Source organism: Solea solea, chromosome 15, assembly GCF_958295425.1.
Source record: "Solea solea chromosome 15, fSolSol10.1, whole genome shotgun sequence".
In the NCBI taxonomy this organism is placed as follows: Eukaryota; Metazoa; Chordata; class Actinopteri; order Pleuronectiformes; family Soleidae; genus Solea; species Solea solea.
In genome coordinates, this window is record NC_081148.1 from 23,471,455 (window position 1) to 23,485,940 (window position 14,486).

General features: G+C 43.3%; 1 protein-coding gene across 1 annotated transcript in view; it reads right to left on the minus strand.

Annotated features, from left to right (window-relative positions):
- LOC131474194 (protocadherin-15-like) overlaps positions 1 to 14,486 on the minus strand; it is a 260,291-nt gene that overhangs the window by 55,218 nt on the left and 190,587 nt on the right. The window contains exons 24-25 of the mRNA XM_058651947.1: positions 9,263 to 9,403; positions 7,603 to 7,715 (exon numbers count right to left, since the gene is read on the minus strand). Coding sequence (XP_058507930.1) covers positions 7,603 to 7,715; positions 9,263 to 9,403 — 254 coding nt within the window. The remainder of the gene's footprint in view (positions 1 to 7,602; positions 7,716 to 9,262; positions 9,404 to 14,486) is intronic.

Sequence of the window (14,486 nt, forward strand, 5' to 3'; positions counted from 1 at the left end):
ATCCCGATCAAACAAGCAGCACTTTTCTCATGCTATATGTTGTTTTCCCCTTTATTTTAAAGAATAATATGTTGCTTTTAGGCTACAGAGGCCAATGGTTGCAAAGTCCATATGCAGTCATTTGTCCAGAGAGAGAGAACATTAAATCAGTCGGCCAAATAAATGTACACGGGACGTCAGCCTGCTCTGTATAGACCTCAAGAAACTGCAGAAAAAGTGACATGCCATTAAGTATTACAACACAATCTCGTACATCACAACCACTGACATTAACATTAATGATCAGAATAACAATAGAGACAGAGGAGAGAGCCATGTCTCAAGGCTGAGGCTACAAATTCACCCCAGATTCCAAGTGATGTGTGATGTGGTTGACCTATAACGGAGTGATCTGAGGCCGCGTATCATACAGACATAAACATGGAGACGAGGAACAGGGACGCTGCTGCTGCTGTTAGGTGACAAGGTGACACAGAACATTTTTCTTTTGAGATTTGGAGAGAAAAGGAAAGAAGGACCAGGAGAGGACAGGACAAGACAGTTTGTATTCAGTCAGGATTGGTTTAACTTGGTCGGGATATTTTTGTAGTATTACAGTAAAGGCATAGTTCATTACCTGTAATCAGCGATAGAATATAGATTATCCAGTTGCACAAACCAGTTGTGGTTTTAATACTTGTTGAAGAGAGAAACATTTAAACCAAAACAGTAGGTGACGTCACGTTATATACGCTGTTATCATAGTCAACAACAACATTAACTTCAATAAGCGGCATGCTGGTAGTCAGCTGCTGCTCCATTTACACAAATTGCACAATTAGTGACAGCATGTGTGGATATTTTGTTTTCTGCACGTACAGTGCATGCATATATGAATACATCATGGATTACATTACATTTATTAATCCAGCAGTGGCAGTGACTTTTAAGTGACATGCATCACCGGCACAGGAGGAGCCGGTGATTTGAAAAACACGACCTTCAGGTTGAAAGATGACCCCGCGCTACCGCTGAGCCGCCGCCACCCCATATAACTAAGATCACAGCTGTACACACTGTTCTCAGGATCCCACCGCTGCGTGTTTGTGCAACAGCAGTGCCCTTGCTGCGTAATGCATCGCTGTAACTAACTAATGGTATTACATTACATTTCGGTCCCAAATGATATTCTCTTGACACACAGTGAAAATTGGCAAGCACGGAAATATGTTTCAGAGGGAACAAGCTTTATCAACATCTATCAAAAGTCTATTACAGAAACATCTGAAATTCACTCCCTCGCTGAAGAGAACATGAAGGGCTACTGACGGCAAGAGTGAGGAGAAAAGCAAAGGAAGTGAGAGAGACAGAGAGAGAGAGAGAGAGAGAGAGAGAGAGAGCGAGAGAGAGAGAGAGAGGTTTAAGCGGAGGGGGCAAACTTTGGGGATGGGGATGCAGCGGCTTGAGGCAGGTGAAAGAAGGAAGAGAGAAAAATGACTTACTCAGAAGCGGTGAGGCAGGAGTTTCATATGATTCGGAGCCGATGGAGAAGGGGAAGTGGTGTGGGGGGAGATAAGCGGCAAAGAAAGCTGCTCAGACCACAGCTTTTCAAGATCGGGCTCCAGAAGCAGGCTTAGTATAAGAGGAAGGGGGGTGGGGGGGGACTCACACATAGTATGACTATGTCAGATAAAAGCTTACCCTCTTTCCTCTTCCTCCTCCTCCTCCTCCTCCTCTACAGCTGAACAGCCAGGAGAAAAGTAACTCTCTTCTCAGTTCCTAGTGTTAAAGATTGCCCAAAGGGTTTTGTCTGCGAGTTCCATGTAAAAAAGCCATTCACGCCGGTTTAATGGTCGAGCACCAAAAAACAAAATCTCTCCAAAAAGTCATTATCATTGTTCAAGCACATTAGCTATAATAAACATATTTTAATGTCCAGTGTTTAACATTTAGCAGGGTTTATAGCTATAGAACTACAACGAAATATAGAACCCAAAAAAGTGTATGTTTGCTTTCAAATAAACAATATTTGGTCTTTGTACTTATATGTACTACTACTATTTCAGGTGCTTCAATCAGGCTTTGGGCTCTAGGCCCCTTATTTCCAATAAGGCACAATCTTAACTCCTCAGCATACCAACATTGTACATTTTTGGACAATGCTGTGCTTAGAAATTTGTGGCAACGCTTTGAGGAAGGCCCTTTTGTACTCCAAGATGACTGTGTCCCAGTGCAGTGCACAAAGCAACGACTATAAAGACACGGTTTGACTTTGAGATTGGTGTGGAAGAACTTGAAGTCCCATAGAGGCACTTCAAAATCGTGAGGGAAGTCTTTCAAGAAGTGTGGAAGCAAAAAGTGGGACCAGTACTTTATTGTATGTATTTGAATATGTCATTACAGTCCCTGTTGGTGTAATGGTCAGGCGTCCCAACACTTGTGTCTACTTTATGTACATTTCACATGCGTTTACTCTGCAAATGACATGCAAAGGCCACGATAGTTTCCTGACACACGTTTGTTGCAGCCTGCAGTCTCACCGTTAGAAGTCACTAATTTTAACACACTGGACCTTGACATTAAAAGAATAAAAAAGGAAATCAGGTAAATGGAATGAAATCACTGATTTCCATTCAGAGTGGCTGCGTGATGAATCATCCACCGCATTCACGTGAGCAGCCTTATTTACTCCAGTCCCACTGAACTACACTAAATATGTAAACCTCATAGATTTAGTCTACCAAATAAAGTCGGGCATTTTTTGATTTCTCCCTGTGGCTGTATCAACAAATGACATCAACTGATTGCAGATGCAGGAACAGAGGAAAGGGAGGGCAAAAACAAACAAAAACAAAACTATATAGAGTGTGTGTGGGAGAGAATGACAAGTATTTGGACTGAAGAAAAAGCTTTGGAGGAAAAATGAAACAAATTAGATTTAAGAAATGTGACAGCGGTGACAGTTAAAACCACTTGGGGGACTTGCAAATTTTTTGACACAGTTGCAGCAGATGATGCAGCTTCATGGGAAAAAATAAAAAAAATTAAGGCAACGGAAAAACTAAAGAAAATCCTTCCCATCAAGCTAAGCACGGGAGATTTAGAAAGTCAATCACTTATCACCTGGTCGTAAACAGCCCGGATCCTCGCAGCTCAGGAAGCAGATTAGAGATGATTGGTTGGTGCAAATCTGTGATTTTCTCCACTGAGTGCCATCAGTGCCACTGGCTCTAATGTCATTCCAGCAGCAGCATGCTGTCAGAAATACATATCAATTAGATCATGCATAGCAGCTGGACCAGATGTGGAAGCAACATGAAGTGACCAGAAGCACAGGCGGCCTCCATTTGGCACTCATAATAATCACTCATGCTTTTCAGACTGGGAACCGAGCTGAATCGGTTCATAATTCCCCCAAGGTTTGCTTCTGCTTTCTGTGAGCACATCTAACCAGAAAACCCATTCAATTTGATTATAAAAAATGTGTTACAATCTGGTTTTTTGCCGCTGCATCACAGGGGGCAGCAGCCTCAGAGACCCAGACACTCCCTGCCATTGCAATCAGCTCTCCCGGTGGGACACAGAGATTCTCCCAGGATAGATAATATCTCTCCAGCATGCCTGGGGCCTCCTTGTGGTTGGACAACACTGAAGCATCTCCCCAGGGAAATGTCGAGGAGACATCCTGACTAGATGCCCGATCCACCTCAACTGGCTCCTCTCGATGCGGAGGAGCAGCAGCTCAACCCCGAGCATGCCCAAGACGTCTGAGCTCCTAAACCTTATCTCTAAGGCTGAGCCCAGACACTCTCCGGAGGATACTTATTTTGGCTGCTTGTATCTACGACCTTGTTCTTTCTGTCATAAACCACAGCTCGTGACCACAGGTGAGGGTTGGAACATGAGATTGACTGGTAAATTTAGAGCTTTGCCTTCTGACTCAGCTCCATCACAACGGAACGGTACAGCGTCCACATCACTGCCCCGAGCCACCTGTCAATCTCTCGCTCCACTCTCCACTCACTCGTGAACAAAACCACTATGTTCTTATGCTCTTCCACTTGGGGAAGTAACTCCCAGGTGACCTGAAGTTGGCCGAGTACCATGGTCTCAGACTTAAAGGTGCTGATCCCCCAACCCATTTCCATATTTTCCACCACAGTCAACCCCTTCTCTCCACTATATGAAATATAAACAAAGAAAAGCAGTGCACAAAAGAAAGTTATTTGCTAAATAACTCTTCCACAACAATTGTGTTGTGGTTTTATTAAATCTTCAGATATACTAAATTTACTTAAAGAGCACCCAAACATTTGTCATTCATACCAAGGGAGCAATAAAGCAGACATGCACCACAGCGCCAGAAGGAACGGACCAAGTCCTCGTACTCTTACTGCTGATCTCTATTTAGGTTTATCTGTTAGGGGCAGTGTGGTATTTATGTATGTTCATGTATTAACCATATTTTCACCATTTTTAATTTAGTTTGATGAAGTCCAGAATACAAGGATACAAAGAGATCCAGAGTAGAACTTCTACTGCCCCCTATGGACCACATCATTACCAAAACACTGCAGCAGCAGATCACCATGATCTGCTTCTCGCTGTCTCTCCCCACCTTTCTCAGTGTTACACAGAGAGAAGTTTGCCTTCGACTGTGTGAGACATTAGCTTTTTGATTGTTTTACTGTAATTCAGAATGCATCCAAAAAAACTTGGAGCTGCATGATGAAGGAACAGCAGCAGCTGTGATTGAACATGCAGGCAGTTGGTCAGGTGCCTTGATTTCCTTCGCGTTCCATTGGTGGAGCACGCATTTTTAATATCGAACGAAGCCAAACTCAAGATTGTGCAGCCTGACTGAGCGTTGGGGTTCTTCTTGGCATTTTCAGCCATAGTCAGCCAACTGTATGCAGCTCAGATTATAAAATAGTCTCTAAAGAAAATGAATAGTAAATTGAAGACGCAGATAGAAATCTCTGAAAACAAGAACATATTTACAGACAAATATGATATAGCCTAATCAGCTTCAGTGTATATTCTGTGAAAAAGAACTGCTCTTACATACTCTGGTCCACCATCAACAACTGCTCAAATCAAATTTACTGTAGCTATGACAACAGGGTGATGACTTTCAGTGTAATTCACTTGTTTTTTCTCACTGCACTGGTCCAACTTTAGACCTTGTCGAAACTTTACGGAAAATGTGTTGAAGTTATTAATCACACAAAACCGAACTGCGGTTCGACTCCTCTGCTCATGTTCAGCACCAACAAGCCACATTTTCACACACCGGGTCATCGTGAGAACCAACAATAATATTATTATGAAATAATGGTTTAAAAAATGATTCCTGATTTGTGAACACAGTGCAAAACAAAAACAATAGCATTTCTACACAGACAACAAGGTGCTTTGCTCATTTTCTGAAACCTGGGCTACAGTCGGCATGACGGCATGAGCCATTTATTTTAGCCAACAATGACTGGGAGCCCCTCATTTCCCTCTGACAGATGGAGGGGACCGACTATAAAGCAGGAGCAGAAATCATTAAGTCAGCCAAAGCCCTGCAGAGTTGTTTTAATTGTGTGCACTGGAGCTGCAGGCATAGCTTACCTGATTGCTACTACAACTAACTGCCTTCACAGAGACAGACGAGATCTTCTGTGGACGTTTAGAGAATGATTTGTGTTCAGAAGGTTCCTCTGGGAGTGGACCACGGGGAGCGGTGCAGATGCGAAGGAACGTCGAGACAGTTCATCGCAGAGCAAGCAGATTGGACGCTCTCTGCTGGAGAGAGCCTCGTCCAGCTGGAGCGGCACGGGCACCTGGCTAATGCGTCTGCGGCTCGTAATTTACACCGGGCGCGCCACTGAGTGCGGTTAGCATTGTCAGCGTGGCACTCTACAGAGGCCCGTGCCTGTGGCCTCAACCTTCAGCATGTGTGTCAGACAGATCACTCACTCACAAGCATTAATCAATGGCCTTTCAGCGGTAATGCTGCTGTCCCTGCGTTTCACTCAGAGAATAAAGCTGTGCAACGGGAGAACATGAACACACACAGAAGCACTGAATCAGAAACACGACGTATACCATGCACACAGTTCAATGAAGCTGCCATCTTTGCTCATTGCGTGTTCAAACTCCCCAAAAAGAATCTTGTGAAACTCACTTAATCTAAAACTTTATTAACCCCCTTAGGGAAATTATTTCTCTGCATTTGACCCATCCTAGAATTAGGAGCAGCGGCCTGCCACACTGAGTAGCGCCCGGGGAGCAATGGGGGTTGGGTACCTTGCTCATGGGTACCCCAGCCCTTTTGACCTGGTGGGGACTTGAACCGGCGAACCCTCCAGTTACAAGCCAAGTTCCCTTTCCACTTGGCCACAGGCTGCCATGGACTAGTTTTAAGACTTAAAACTGTGGCTCGATAAATCATTCGTGTCTTGAACTGGTTTTAATGAAGCTACCATACTTTCTTATTGGGTCTTCAAACTCGAAGGCTCTCGTAAGACTCACTTTGCTGCAACTTTTAAGTTGTCTCTGTATTTGTGTGTTGCACCCAGTAAATTATTCATTTTGACAGACAGCAATGGCAACCTTGCACTAGTAAAGTGAGTCGACTGTAAACCTCAAGGTTCAAGGTTCAGAAGTGAGTTACACTGCTCAGAAATCCCAATTATTTAGCTTCTTGTTCCCACCCGCCTCTGCCCTGCTGCTGTATACTCTCAAATGCTCCCTAAGATACGAAGGCCGTTATATATATACACAGTAGAACAGTATTTCTGATTTCCCTTCGAGTACCGCCAGAGGTACCACAGTTTTAGAACCATGGCTCTAAGGCCTTGCATATTCAATTTCAGCCAGCAAACCCCACCCCCCATGTTACAAAAAGGACCTTTAAACAAGCTAGAATCTCCCAAAATATCCAACTTTAAACATCTCAGTGCAACAGACAGACAGGCGCTGACTGCAGCACAACATTATAGATCGTCTGAACGCCGTACTCACTGATCATTGAAGATCGTTCAAAGCAGCTTGAGCTGCGGGATTAATAATCCATGTTTGTTTTTAATTATAGATGACTCCTTGGACTCCTTCTGAATCACAGTGACATCAGCTGAACCAGCTGACCCAGTGCAGTCGCTGACCGCACGCGTCACAGTCAGCCGCACACACACACACTGTAACAGTCTAAACTCTTAATCTCGTCAAAAAGAGCCGCTTAATAAACTCCGAGGGAAGCCGCACTTTTCCCTCGGAGGGGAAACAAATGTGGTTTACAGCAGTGATGATCTGCAACATCTACCCTGAAGCTTTCATAAATATTTATACTGGAATGCTCATTAATCTAAAGGGAGAGAGCGTGGCAAAGATGGAGAATCACAACTCATGGAGCCACTTCATTTGGAGATAAGTGATATTGCATAAAAATAAAAATAAGCAGGACTGGCTGTTTGGAGCGGATCGAGGAAGATATAAAGTAAATATTAATTAAAGGAGTTGCAATTAAGATGCTTTCGCGGGTGTTAATGACTGTTTTTAATATACCTTACTCACTTTACGAGACTACGGCCTTTAATTTAAAAGCTGCAGCAACAACTGCGTGCGAGTGAGACTTACTTGTATTCTTCCTGGGTGAAGATCGGGATGCGAGAAGGCTGAAGGACGGTGATCTCCACCAAAGTGCTGCTAGACTTCACCGGCTCCCCATCGTCATAGGCGATCACAAACAACTGCAGAGGGCAAGACGGAGCGAGAATTAACAACATATCCATGCAAATGCAACCACAAAACTACTTTTCTTTCACCCGTACAACTGCTCGCTCACTCGCTGCACACATAATTTCTTTTATGAAGTTGCCAAGCATTTTTGTGGACATGTTCAGCATCCTAATAGAGACCGTTTTCTTTCTTTTTTTTTTTGTTTGGCAAAATAGGATCTGGCAGGGAGCCTGCGAAGCTGACGGTGAGTGAGTATGAATGTATTGATTCACATTCACAGGCTGTGGAGAATGGGGCCTGGGGGAAACAGTGGGGAGAGGGTGAGGTGGTAGAGCCAGGGGTGGGGGGGGGGTCGATGGGCAGAAAGAAAAACAAATACAGACAAATGTTTGAAGAAATGGGGGGAAAAAGGGGGAGGAAGACAACATGTGTGACACATCCTTGTTAGGATGTAATATCTCGCAGCACCTGCTCCTGTGTTTGCGGCCATGCAAGGTCAAAATAAGTTATAGACACAAACACAGCAATGTCACGGTCACTGAGAGACTGAAACGTGTCAGAAAACAGTGACGACTTCATTGAAATGAGTCCGTAGGTAAATATTCCTGAGCTGCTAGGTACAATAATACAGTAGCAGTAGCATCCATGCAGTTTAATGTAATCATTTCAGGGGTTTTGATGAGTGGGTGAATGAGACACAGACACAAACTGAAGCGTGTAAAGCGCTCACTCTCCCTCACCAAAGTCCATAGAGAAAATCCTTGCTTTAAATCATGGGGATGCAGGAGCTGCCATTCTATCGCTGCCTTGTTTAGTAAGTTTGTGTCACTGAGATAAATCCAAATGAAGGACTTTAAACACTGATGCCACAAAATAACACATTTCGACTTATTTGTGGACACAGCAGTGGATCTTTGTCTTGAATTTTCTCTATGGATTTTGGTGTAGGGGAGTGACTAAAAGAAAATAAACATATTTAATCTAATCTTTAATCTATAACACATTTAACATATTTATATAAGACATTATAGATGGAAGCGGGCACATATTTTATAAGGTGAGCCACTGCTAAGTGGCTAAAGTATCATTTTAGCTTGCGTCCTTGTCTCAACATAGCACAGAGCACAGTTGGTGCTAACTGGCTGCATTTAAAACAGACTGTTTTGTCAGCTAATAAAAACCCAGTGAAGTAAAGCTGTTTTATAAAGCCCTGTTGTTGTTAGATACTGACTTTAGTTGTTTTCACTCCTTCCCCGTCTGTGTATTTGGCAGCTGACTACTAATGTCTGGTAATCATATGCAGGTGTACAGCAGGATCTTAACAAACTGACAGTGAGCGCTTCATTTTATAATCCAACTAAGATGAGGTTTCATGTTAATACATGCCTCGCTAAGGGGGTAATTAGCTCAGATTCCCTGCGAGCTCTGCTCACACAGGGCAGATCCTTTCCTATAAACTGTAATTGTCTCTGACAGACAAACACAATCACAAACATCCTGGAAGCGCCGCGGCCAATTCAACAGGCAGCTTCTTGTCACCATGGCAACCGTCACTCGCCTTAAAGGTGACACTGGGCTCTTCGTTGAGGTTGACCTTGGTGACGACTCGACCCGTTTCCTCTTCCACGTCAAAGATGCTCCCGCTGTACGGCGACAGGTCCTCGTCCACTCTGTAGCGGACAAAATTGGCCGGTGTGCCCTGGAGGACAGAGAGGAGAGAATAATGCAAAGAGCAAATGGTTGAGTGAAATAAAATTAGACAAAATGTCGTTATTTTACTTGCTAACTTGAGTTTGATGTAACCTAATTCATGTTTCTCAGTGTTATTAAGTCACAAGGCTCCATATGACAACCATTGCATACCACACACGTTAATAATCATTTTTTTCCAGACTGTGTTCAGTGTGAGATTTCACATCGGCGAAGGAATGTCCCTCAGCAACACTAGACTTTCTATATTTTCAAAGGTTTGTTTCCAGTGGGTAGATATCTTAACCAACCACAATGCATATTTTTGATAATGCTGCATTTAAAAACAAACCTGATAGAAAGTTATTCTGCTTCTCGTTCTCTTTATCCTGACCTCAAGCCCTAAACCTAACCTGACCCTGCAATACATCAAATTAAAAATAAATAATACTTAGTAATGGTTTATAAATAAATGATTAAAAACAAAGAACTCCTTATTAATAATTATATTTAAAAAACAATTGGCATAAAAAGTAAATGAAAAGATTAAGGTATGGTTCTCAAACTGTGGTACGTGTACTAGTGTTGTAGTACTCGAGAACGGTCTTGGTCTCGAGACCACTTTTTGAAGGTCTCGGTCTCGTCTTGGAATCGACTGCATTTTTACTCGGTCTTGTCTCGGTCTCGGACAAAGGGGACTCGGGATTTTATTTCAAGACCGGTCAAGACCACCACTGTGGGGATATCAATAAATTGACTGTGCGGTTTTGGATTAACTTGTTAATATCATTACTTCTACACTAATTCTGCAAAGTGACGCTAACGGTCTTGGTCCTGTCACGGTCTCGACCCCTCAAAGTCTTGGTCTTGTCTTGGTCTCGACTTGGTCTCGGTTTAGGTGGTCTTGACTAGAACACTAACGTGTACCACCAAGGATAATGTGTGAGCTTCCTCTGGTGGTCAGATCTGACTGAGGGAGCCTTTGTGCGTATACACCAGTAGCACAGGGGTGGGCGGGGACAAGAAGTGTCTATCCTGGTGAACTGCTGAATGACGGGACTTTTCACACGTCTCTGCGTTCGAACTCGAACCTGTTTGCAGACGCCTTGCTTTACTAGCGCAATGTCGTCAAATCACTTCCTGTTGTGCTGGAATATCGAGATCTAAAAGTGACTCTGAGAAACACTGTGGAGAGTCCTGTGGTACTGATAGACTCACCCAACGATGGTTTTTAAATGTAACAGACATTTTGTTTATGTTTAAAAGTAACACACTTCATCTTTAAGCACTTTCTTTGATCTATAAGAACACGTATAGAAAGCCTGTTTGTTTTGGAGCGAGAGTCTGCTGTTATTACACTTAACTGTCCCTTAATATGACAGATCGCGCCGCATCACCCCAAACTCCTCTCCATTTTAAAAACCTCTTATCTTGTCATAGCCCTCATTACTCGTCATCAATGGTGTTATTATAAAGTCGCTGCTATTCACTGAATCAGACCCTTTCATTCAGAACAAAAAAACCTTCTCCATTACACTCAGCCCTCAGGTCTCCACGCTGACATTCATTAGCGAGAGCCTGGGCTTTAATGTGACCCTTTGATTAAGATTAACCATTGTTCCTGATTGTTAATCATCTCCTTTGATTATCTTACACTATAGTTTCTTCCCTTGTGGACTTTTTTTTTTTTTTTCCTTTTCTGTAACTGATTTAGTTCTCAAGGGATAAAGTAAAAAAAAAAACCTGGGGCAAGAGTAGAGAGGTAAATCCTGGAGTAGCAGCAGATCCCTGGGGGAGCTTACTCACAGAAATGTGTCTCTCATTGGTTATAAAACTATCTGAGTGAATTCACCGAGGGGATTCGTGGAAAAGGCATCTCATCTCTTAAAAGCTCTTTCTCGTTAATGTGTTGCATCGAGGGCGATGAAACCATGAATCACGTCGTGTCCTCTAATTCCAGACCCTTACAGTGATGGTCAAAAAAGCCCGACTTTACGTCGGCTCCTTTCAGTGCATCTCATGCAGCCGGGTCATGAATGCCGCGTCGATGAACTGCAACGTTTTGCCGTTTTCAACTTAACACCTTTTTTTTTTTCTTGTTTGGCATTACAAGCGAGACAATAAATGTTTTATATCAAAGCGCTGAGGTGAAGTTACGGCGTCGTTAATGCTGCCGTCGAGCAGCGTAAACAATCCGCTCCAACTGCAACCTTAGGGGAGAAGAACTTAACCAAACCAAATTTTGAAATGCATTTTGTGACACGTGCACATTTCCTCTCCGACATGAACGAGGCACTTCATGAATAAAAGAAGACGCACAGACGTGTCGCGGAATTGTGAACGACGCTTCGGAGACGGAACAGAAGTGCAAGCGTGTGCGCGTGGCGGCCGAATGAACACATTAATACGACTTCATTCGGCGTAGTGCAGTTATCTGAAACATTAATGACTGCTTTGATTTGCGTGTAATTGTAGGTTAGTGAAGAAATGTCTCTTAACCAACACCGCAGCACAAATAAAGGTTTGATTTTCACTCACAGGAAGGAGGAATAAAGTGTGAGGATATTTTGGCTGCTCCTAACGATCTGTCAACCCTTAAAGGTGGTTTTAGGATTAGTGTGAGAATTGGTTTTAGGTTAGACATTTAGTTGTGATGGTTAGGGTCAGGGTGATGGTCTATGAATACAAGTTTTGGCTCAAGTACAAGTGAGCAAGTGCTCACAACTTTAAAGGTCTTTCTGTAGGTTAAGACTAAGTTTTAGAGTTGGAATTAGTACTCATGAGTACCCATGGGCAACATAAGGTCCTGGGGCCCAGAGACCAGTTTTATCCAGCCTGCGACGTCCTCACACGTCTCCTCAAGTTGACTCTGTCTCAGCTCAAGTTGATAGATCGACACTGTGATATCAGCAGTTGTGATGACAGAGTCGGAGCTAAGACGAGAAACAGAAATGATTTTTATTTTTAACCACGTTTACTGTAAATACGTTTCTACACAAGAGTCACAAAGTCTGACACAGTGAGACAAACAAAGAAACACTGCAAATACAGACTGTTTCCACACCCTCGCAATAGCATTTTAACTAGCGAAACACAGCCGGGCTTTTATTTTGAAATCGTCACAGGAATGGAAATGTATCAGTGATGTTATGTCACAGCTAAAAAAAACCCAAAAAAACTTGTATTTGTTGCCTTTTTAAGACACTTTCTGTCATAAACACTGACCTGGTCAAGACCAGCAGTTCTCATGGAGACCAAAACCTGGTCCTACTGTTAAATTTACACAGCTTTTCTAATCTTGATGACGACTCAAATCTGCTTTATACTACAATTTCCCCAATCACTCATACATTCTACTCCATGTGCAGCACTTTTCCTGTCATGCATCTTTCATAGCCATTCACACGCCGCTCGCACAGCTCCGGGTGAAGTGTTTTGCCGAGGGACACATGGGCAGACTGGCGGAGCCGGTAGTTGAACCCCCGCTCCAGTCGAAACACCACTATACCGTTTGAATGGTTAGGGTTAAGGTGAGGCATCGAGTGTTTGTGTTTAAGGTCAGGGATAACACTGTTTAGGCTGTTCAAATGAATGGATGTTAATGCTGGAAGAATAGCCCTGTGTGTGTGTGTGTGTGTGTGTCCACAGAGGACTAAACCATGTTCCAGCAAACAGACGTGCCCATGACAGACAACCCATCAATAAAATTCTTTGAGCTCTTAAATCCCGCTCAATAAGAGCCCGGGTGAGTCGACTCCTCTTAGGGAAACCTAATCTGTCTGTCTGTCAAACTGCTTTTCTGAGTCACTCCCATGTCTCACTCGCTGCCACTGCGTTTATAGTAAAAGATTAATGCTTCTCAGTGACACTACACAAGCTCATTCAGCTCCAGTAGTAGAAAAAAAAAAAAAAAAAGCCTAAAGCCATGGCTTCTGTGGAGGTAAACACCGTCATCCACTCATGTCCAGCGTTCACTGTAGCACAGTGAGGGTAGGAACCAAGGACATGAGTCTGAGGTCATGGGAGGAGGTCACAAGTACAACCTCTCACTCATTCAGAGCAAGGCAGTGGAGGTCACTGGGGTCACTTGTGTAGAGATGGAATAACTTAAAAAAAAAAAGGGAGAAAGACAGTGTGTTGTCGTTTCTATAGAAAACTGCTGAGTCACAGGTACGGGCGACACAAATACACGCCTGCTACTTCACTGCGATGATATCCTAAAGCCGCAGCGCGTCCATCAGCTCCACATGACTCTCTTCCAATAGATGTTTGATATTAAAAGTTCATTTTTTTTACACGTAATTTAAAACATTGCTGCACTTTTTGTTTGGGGACCCAGAACAACATCTCCTGCGACCCACATGTGGGTCCCGAACCACACTTTGGGAGTCTCAGCTGTAAAGTACTGCCGACCCAGTAAATGCTATATACTGCTCTCTCAGAGTCTCCTCTTAGTCACACAGTTTGTAGCCTTGTCTCAAATTTTTATCTTCAGCGTTGTGTAATTTTTTTGTTCCTTGGTTTGCAGACGCTGAAAAAAAAAAAAAGAAAAAGAAAAGAAATTCTTCTTCATAACTCCGGTCCCAGGAGGCCCTGCTCAGATATTGTGAGGTAAAGGAGTGTGAGGAAACATGACGCCGTCTGAGGCAACCGGCAGATGACTCATACGAGCGAAGATGCCAAACAAGACTCCTTCACAATTAGAAGTAGTCGTGCAGAATGAAAATATACGGAGCGCTGTAGCTCTCTAATGAGAACACATAAGTCTTGAAAACATCTTTGAAATGCGGCGAGTGGAAAAACTCCACGGCTAAATTGGATGATGTTCTCTTGTGAGAAACGTGGAGGGAGAAGGTTAAAAAAACAAAAAACCACACAACACCCAGCAGTGCTTTCATCTTCTTTCCACCCATCACATGGTGTCGACGTACCTCCCATGTTTTAACATTTGAAACACGGTGCCTTTTCCATTATACAGTTCTAGCACGGCTCAACTGATTTATTTGCTTTTCCATTAGTGATAGCGCGCTGAGACGAGTCGTCACTGGAAGAGTCACGAGCGCGACGTCCAATGACGAACTGTAGCTCAGTTA